Consider the following 10,255-nt stretch of genomic DNA (forward strand, 5'->3'; position numbering starts at 1 on the left):
ACATAGAACACACTACAGAGAACACACTACAGAGAACACACTACAGAGAACACACTACATAGAACACACTACAGAGAACACACTACATAGAACACACTACAGAGAACACACTACAGAGAACACACTACATAGAACACACTACAGAGAACACACTACATAGAACACACTACAGAGAACACACTACATAGAACACACTACAAAGGGCACACTACATAGAACACACTACATAGAACACACTACATAGAACACACTACAGAGAACACACGACAGAGAACATACTACAGAGAACACACTACAGAGAACACACTACATAGAACACACTACAGAGAACACACTACATAGAACACACTACAGAGAACACACTACATAGAACACACTACAGAGAACACACTACAGAGGGCACACTACAGAGAAAACACTACAGAGAACACACTACATAGAACACACTACAGAGAACACACTACAGAGAACACACTACAGAGAACACACTACATAGAACACACTACAGAGAACACACTACAGAGAACACACTACATAGAACACACTACAGAGAACACACTACATAGAACACACTACAGAGAACACACTACATAGAACACACTACAGAGAACACACTACAGAGAACACACTACAGAGAACACACTACAGAGAACACACTACATAGAACACACTACAGAGAACACACTACAGAGAACACACTACAGATAACACACTACAGAGGGCACACTACATAGAACACACTACAGAGAACACACTACAGAGAACACACTACAGAGAACACACTACATAGAACACACTACAGAGAACACACTACAGAGAACACACTACAGAGAACACACTACATAGAACACACTACAGAGAACACACTACAGAGAACACACTACAGAGAACACACTACAGAGGGCACACTACATAGAACACACTACAGAGAACACACTACAGAGAACACACTACAGAGAACACACTACAGAGAACACACTACATAGAACACACTACATAGAACACACTACAGAGAACACACTACAGAGAACACACTACAGAGAACACACTACATAGAACACACTACAGAGAACACACTACAGAGAACACACTACATAGAACACACTACAGAGAACACACTACATAGAACACACTACAGAGAACACACTACAAAGGGCACACTACATAGAACAAACTACAGAGAACACACTACATAGAACACACTACATAGAACACACTACATAGAACACACTACAGAGGGCACACTACAGAGAACACACTACAAAGGGCACACTACAGAGAACACACTACATAGAACACACTACAGAGAACACACTACAGAGAACACACTACAGAGAACACACTACATAGAACACACTACAGAGAACACACTACATAGAACACACTACAGAGAACACACTACATAGAACACACTACAGAGAAAACACTACATAGAACACACTACAAAGGGCACACTACATAGAACACACTACAGAGAACACACTACATAGAAAACACTACATAGAACACACTACAGAGAACACACGACAGAGAACATACTACAGAGAACACACTACAGAGAACACACTACATAGAACACACTACAGAGAACACACTACATAGAACACACTACAGAGAACACACTACATAGAACACACTACAGAGAACACACTACAGAGGGCACACTACAGAGAACACACTACAGAGAACACACTACATAGAACACACTACAGAGAACACACTACAGTAGAACACACTACAGAGAACACACTACAGAGAACACACTACATAGAACACACTACAGAGAACACACTACATAGAACACACTACAGAGAACACACTACATAGAACACACTACAGAGAACACACTACAGAGAACACACTACATAGAACACACTACAGAGAACACACTACAGAGAACACACTACAGAGAACACACTACATAGAACACACTACAGAGAACACACTACAGAGAACACACTACATAGAACACACTACAGAGAACACACTACATAGAACACACTACAGAGAACACACTACATAGAACACACTACATAGAACACACTACAGATAACACACTACAGAGAACACACTACAGAGAACACACTACAGAGGGCACACTACATAGAACACACTACAGAGAACACACTACATAGAACACACTACAGAGAACACACTACATAGAACACACTACAGAGAACACACTACATAGAACACACTACAGAGAACACACTACAGAGAACACACTACAGAGGGCACACTACAGAGAACACACTACAGAGAACACACTACAGAGAACACACTACATAGAACACACTACAGAGAACACACTACATAGAACACTCTACAGAGAACACACTACATAGAACACACTACAGAGAACACACTACAGAGAACACACTACATAGAACACACTACAGAGAACACACTACAGAGAACACACTACATAGAACACACTACAGAGAACACACTACAGAGAACACACTACAGAGAACACACTACAGAGAACACACTACATAGAACACACTACAGAGAACACACTACAGAGAACACACTACATAGAACACACTACAGAGAACACACTACAGAGAACACACTACATAGAACACACTACAGAGAACACACTACATAGAACACACTACAGAGAACACACTACATAGAACACACTACAGAGAACACACTGCATAGAACACACTACAGAGGGCAGACTACAGAGAACACACTACATAGAACACACTACAGAGAACACACTACATAGAACACACTACATAGAACACACTACAGAGAACACACTACAGAGAACACACTACATAGAACACACTACAGAGAACACACTACATAGAACACACTACATAGAACACACTACATAGAACACACTACAGAGAACACACTACAGAGAACACACTACATAGAACACACTACAGAGAACACACTACAGAGAACACACTACAGAGAACACACTACAGAGAACATACTACAGAGAACACACTACAGAGAACACACTACATAGAACACACTACAGAGAACACACTACAGAGAACACACTACAAAGGGCACACTACAGAGAACACACTACAGAGAACACACTACAGAGAACACACTACAAAGGGCACACTACAGAGAACACACTACATAGAACACACTACATAGAACACACTACAGAGAACACACTACAGAGAACACACTACAGAGAACACACTACAGAGAACACACTACATAGAACACACTACATAGAACACACTACAGAGAACACACTACATAGAACACACTACAGAGAACACACTACATAGAACACACTACAGAGAACACACTACAGAGGGCACACTACAGAGAACACACTACAGAGAACACACTACATAGAACACACTACAGAGAACACACTACAGAGAACACACTACAGAGAACACACTACATAGAACACACTACAGAGAACACACTACATAGAACACACTACATAGAACACACTACAGAGAACACACTACATAGAACACACTACAGAGAACACACTACAGAGAACACACTACATAGAACACACTACAGAGAACACACTACAGAGAACACACTACAGAGAACACACTACATAGAACACACTACAGAGAACACACTACAGAGAACACACTACAGAGAACACACTACATAGAACACACTACAGAGAACACACTACATAGAACACACTACAGAGAACACACTACATAGAACACACTACAGAGAACACACTACAGAGAACACACTACATAGAACACACTACAGAGAACACACTACAGAGAACACACTACAGAGAACACACTACAGAGGGCACACTACATAGAACACACTACAGAGAACACACTACAGAGAACACACTACATAGAACACACTACAGAGAACACACTACAGAGAACACACTACAGAGAACACACTACATAGAACACACTACAGAGGGCACACTACATAGACACACTACAGAGAACACACTACAGAGAACACACTACAGAGAACACACTACATAGAACACACTACAGAGAACACACTACAGAGAACACACTACAGAGAACACACTACATAGAACACACTACAGAGAACACACTACAGAGAACACACTACAGAGAACACACTACAGAGGGCACACTACATAGAACACACTACAGAGAACACACTACAGAGAACACACTACAGAGAACACACTACAGAGAACACACTACATAGAACACACTACAGAGAACACACTACAGAGAACACACTACATAGAACACACTACAGAGAACACACTACAGAGAACACACTACATAGAACACACTACATAGAACACACTACAGAGAACACACTACAGAGAACACACTACATAGAACACACTACAGAGAACACACTACATAGAACACACTACAGAGAACACACTACAAAGGGCACACTACATAGAACAAACTACAGAGAACACACTACATAGAACACACTACATAGAACACACTACATAGAACACACTACAGAGGGCACACTACAGAGAACACACTACAAAGGGCACACTACAGAGAACACACTACATAGAACACACTACAGAGAACACACTACAGAGAACACACTACAGAGAACACACTACATAGAACACACTACAGAGAACACACTACATAGAACACACTACAGAGAACACACTACAGAGAACACACTACAGAGAACACACTACATAGAACACACTACAGAGAACACACTACATAGAACACACTACAGAGAACACACTACATAGAACACACTACAAAGGGCACACTACATAGAACACACTACAGAGAACACACTACATAGAAAACACTACATAGAACACACTACAGAGAACACACGACAGAGAACATACTACAGAGAACACACTACAGAGAACACACTACATAGAACACACTACAGAGAACACACTACATAGAACACACTACAGAGAACACACTACATAGAACACACTACAGAGAACACACTACAGAGGGCACACTACAGAGAACACACTACAGAGAACACACTACATAGAACACACTACAGAGAACACACTACATAGAACACACTACAGAGAACACACTACAGAGAACACACTACAGAGAACACACTACATAGAACACACTACAGAGAACACACTACATAGAACACACTACAGAGAACACACTACATAGAACACACTACAGAGAACACACTACATAGAACACACTACAGAGAACACACTACAGAGAACACACTACATAGAACACACTACAGAGAACACACTACAGAGAACACACTACAGAGAACACACTACAGAGAACACACTACAAAGGGCACACTACATAGAACAAACTACAGAGAACACACTACATAGAACACACTACATAGAACACACTACATAGAACACACTACAGAGGGCACACTACAGAGAACACACTACAAAGGGCACACTACAGAGAACACACTACATAGAACACACTACAGAGAACACACTACAGAGAACACACTACAGAGAACACACTACATAGAACACACTACAGAGAACACACTACATAGAACACACTACAGAGAACACACTACAGAGAACACACTACAGAGAACACACTACATAGAACACACTACAGAGAACACACTACATAGAACACACTACAGAGAACACACTACATAGAACACACTACAAAGGGCACACTACATAGAACACACTACAGAGAACACACTACATAGAAAACACTACATAGAACACACTACAGAGAACACACGACAGAGAACATACTACAGAGAACACACTACAGAGAACACACTACATAGAACACACTACAGAGAACACACTACATAGAACACACTACAGAGAACACACTACATAGAACACACTACAGAGAACACACTACAGAGGGCACACTACAGAGAACACACTACAGAGAACACACTACATAGAACACACTACAGAGAACACACTACATAGAACACACTACAGAGAACACACTACAGAGAACACACTACAGAGAACACACTACATAGAACACACTACAGAGAACACACTACATAGAACACACTACAGAGAACACACTACATAGAACACACTACAGAGAACACACTACATAGAACACACTACAGAGAACACACTACAGAGAACACACTACATAGAACACACTACAGAGAACACACTACAGAGAACACACTACATAGAACACACTACAGAGAACACACTACAGAGAACACACTACATAGAACACACTACAGAGAACACACTACATAGAACACACTACAGAGAACACACTACATAGAACACACTACAGAGAACACACTACATAGAACACACTACATAGAACACACTACAGATAACACACTACAGAGAACACACTACAGAGAACACACTACAGAGGGCACACTACATAGAACACACTACAGAGAACACACTACATAGAACACACTACAGAGAACACACTACATAGAACACACTACAGAGAACACACTACATAGAACACACTACAGAGAACACACTACAGAGAACACACTACAGAGGGCACACTACAGAGAACACACTACATAGAACACACTACAGAGAACACACTACAGAGAACACACTACATAGAACACACTACAGAGAACACACTACATAGAACACACTACAGAGAACACACTACATAGAACACACTACAGAGAACACACTACAGAGAACACACTACATAGAACACACTACAGAGAACACACTACAGAGAACACACTACATAGAACACACTACAGAGAACACACTACAGAGAACACACTACAGAGAACACACTACAGAGAACACATTACATAGAACACACTACAGAGAACACACTACAGAGAACACACTACAGAGAACACACTACATAGAACACACTACAGAGAACACACTACAGAGAACACACTACATAGAACACACTACAGAGAACACACTACATAGAACACACTACAGAGAACACACTACATAGAACACACTACAGAGAACACACTGCATAGAACACACTACAGAGGGCAGACTACAGAGAACACACTACATAGAACACACTACAGAGAACACACTACATAGAACACACTACAGAGAACACACTACATAGAACACACTACAGAGAACACACTACAGAGAACACACTACATAGAACACACTACAGAGAACACACTACATAGAACACACTACATAGAACACACTACATAGAACACACTACAGAGAACACACTACAGAGAACACACTATATAGAACACACTACAGAGAACACACTACAGAGAACACACTACAGAGAACATACTACAGAGAACACACTACAGAGAACACACTACATAGAACACAGTACAGAGAACACACTACAGAGAACACACTACAAAGGGCACACTACAGAGAACACACTACAGAGAACACACTACAGAGAACACACTACAAAGGGCACACTACAGAGAACACACTACATAGAACACACTACATAGAACACACTACAGAGAACACACTACAGAGAACACACTACAGAGAACACACTACATAGAACACACTACAGAGAACACACTACATAGAACACACTACATAGAACACACTACAGAGAACACACTACATAGAACACACTACAGAGAACACACTACATAGAACACACTACAGAGAACACACTACAGAGGGCACACTACAGAGAACACACTACAGAGAACACACTACATAGAACACACTACAGAGAACACACTACAGAGAACACACTACAGAGAACACACTACATAGAACACACTACAGAGAACACACTACATAGAACACACTACATAGAACACACTACAGAGAACACACTACATAGAACACACTACAGAGAACACACTACAGAGAACACACTACATAGAACACACTACAGAGAACACACTACAGAGAACACACTACATAGAACACACTACAGAGAACACACTACAGAGAACACACTACAGAGAACACACTACATAGAACACACTACAGAGAACACACTACATAGAACACACTACAGAGAACACACTACAGAGAACACACTACAAAGGGCACACTACAGAGAACACACTACAGAGAACACACTACATAGAACACACTACAGAGAACACACTACATAGAACACACTACAGAGAACACACTACAAAGAACACACTACAGAGAACACACAACATAGAACACACTACAGAGAACACACTACAAAGGGCACACTACAGAGAACACACTACAGAGAACACACTACATAGAACACACTACAGAGAACACACTACATAGAACACACTACAGAGAACACACTACAAAGAACACACTACAGAGAACACACTACAGAGAACACACTACAGAGAACATACTACAGAGAACACACTACAGAGAACACACTACATAGAACACACTACAGAGAACACACTACAGAGAACACACTACAAAGGGCACACTACAGAGAACACACTACAGAGAACACACTACAGAGAACACACTACAAAGGGCACACTACAGAGAACACACTACATAGAACACACTACAGAGAACACACTACAGAGAACACACTACAGAGAACACACTACAGAGAACACACTACATAGAACACACTACATAGAACACACTACAGAGAACACACTACAGAGAACACACTACAGAGAAAGGGCACCCCTAACTTGCTTCCAGCAAACAGTACCTCCACATCTACAGAGATTAGATTCACACCACAGGGACCTCCACATCTATAGAGATGACCAGAGAAGATTCACACCACAGGGTACGTCCACATCTACAGAGATTAGAGATGACCAGAGAAGATTCACACCACAGGGACCTCCACATCTACAGAGATTAGAGATGACGGATACCAGTGTAAACATGACACTTCTAGACAAGGATCAGGGCACAGAAAGCCTAGAGGTCACAGAGGTCAAAGAGGGCACACTACAGAGAGGTCAAAGAGAGACAAAGATGACCAGAGATGGCATCAGGGACCTACCACTCCATCCCGGCGCGGTTAGTGTCGTCCCACCAGCACTCTGTGGGATGCCCCAGGGTGGTGGGAGTCTGTTGGCACTCGAAGGCCCAGAGGCGGTCGGACCCCTCCTTCTCACTGAAGACACTCTGCAGGGCCACCAGCACCTCTCCATGGGGACACTGGAAGTTAAACCCTTGGCGGAAGGTGTGGATCCAGGGGACAGAGCGGTCGATATGACTCTCCATACGGTTCTCGTACTCTTGGCTTGCCACGGTAGCTAGAAGGGCCAGAGCCCACAGTAACAACACTGGTCCTGGATTCATCCTGTTGGTGACCAAGCTTGTGAAGTGAAGGGCTTAATGTAAGCGAAGCCTGGGCGTCCGACTCTGAGGCTAACCCAGTACTGGTCCTGGAGGCTCTGAGCTGGGTCTGTATCTGATCGCAGACAAAGAAAGAGCGCGAGAGAGAGAGAGGGAGAGAGTGAAAGACCGTCTGCTCTGGCCCGCTCCTCTATTCTCCACCACAGCAGTCTGGCTTTCAGGTCGTTGACTAACCAGATGTGTATATAAATTATCCGAATCCAGAACTGATGTGTAATTTGCAGCTCCCAAGACAGTTTTGGTTGGACTTTCTGTTAAGGTCGACTTTCAGAAAAACTCCCCGGTGTCGATAGCAGAGATAAAGGGGGTGCACCTTAATAAATAAAATGTTGTTTGTAAATATTTAGGACCGTGATGTAAAGTAAATCATCATGTCGTTTAAATATTAGTGTTGTACTTCGGCTGTCCAGAGAGAGAGTTCTAATTTAATACATCTTGTTTGACAGGACATTGGCCAGTTCAAAACATTTTTTGGGGGGTAATTGTAATCATTTGTCATTTCTTGGGGGTTTCGTTTAAAAAACATTTCTAACTTCCTGCAGTAAAAAAAAAGTATCTGGATTGGAAAGTTCCCCAGTGTGTTTTGGAAGTTTTTATTTCCGTTCTGTAGCCAATGGAAAAACAGAGCAATAATAAACATGTAAGGTGTTATGAAAAAGTAATAATTTATGAAGTATCCACATATACTATGCTGTTTACATTATACAAAGAGAGGGAATTAAAGGCTTCAGAAACACCTGTTTCAGGTTATGACAGGCAGAGTTTTCTGGGACGAACTACATTGTAATTCAGCTGGGGCCTCTTCAAGTTCATGAGAACTGGTAATGAAGGAGGACTGCAAAACAAACATCAGAATTTCCACAACCTCCCCCCCCCCTCCCCTGTGAAAACAGACTGTTCTTGTAAAAGAGGTGAGAAACGGGAGAGAGTGTAAGAGAGAGAGAGAGAGAGAGAGAGAGAGAGAGAGAGAGAGAGAGAGAGAAAGAGACAGAGAGAGCGAGAGAGAGAGAGAGATAGAAAGATAATGGCAAGAGAGAGAGTGGAGAGAGAGAG

At 41.9% G+C, this 10,255-nt stretch overlaps 1 protein-coding gene across 1 annotated transcript in view; it reads right to left on the bottom strand.

The window, feature by feature from the left end:
* dpt (dermatopontin) overlaps window positions 1–9,435 on the bottom strand; it is a 34,263-nt gene extending 24,828 nt beyond the window's left edge. The window contains exon 1 of the mRNA XM_014149879.3: window positions 8,844–9,435. Coding sequence (XP_014005354.1) covers window positions 8,844–9,145 — 302 coding nt within the window. The 5' untranslated portion in view covers window positions 9,146–9,435. The remainder of the gene's footprint in view (window positions 1–8,843) is intronic.
* Between the last annotated feature and the right edge of the window lie 820 nt (window positions 9,436–10,255).

The sequence above is a fragment of the Salmo salar genome, chromosome 16 (assembly GCF_965601325.2).
Source record: "Salmo salar chromosome 16, fSalSal1, whole genome shotgun sequence".
NCBI classification, from domain to species: domain Eukaryota; kingdom Metazoa; phylum Chordata; class Actinopteri; order Salmoniformes; family Salmonidae; genus Salmo; species Salmo salar.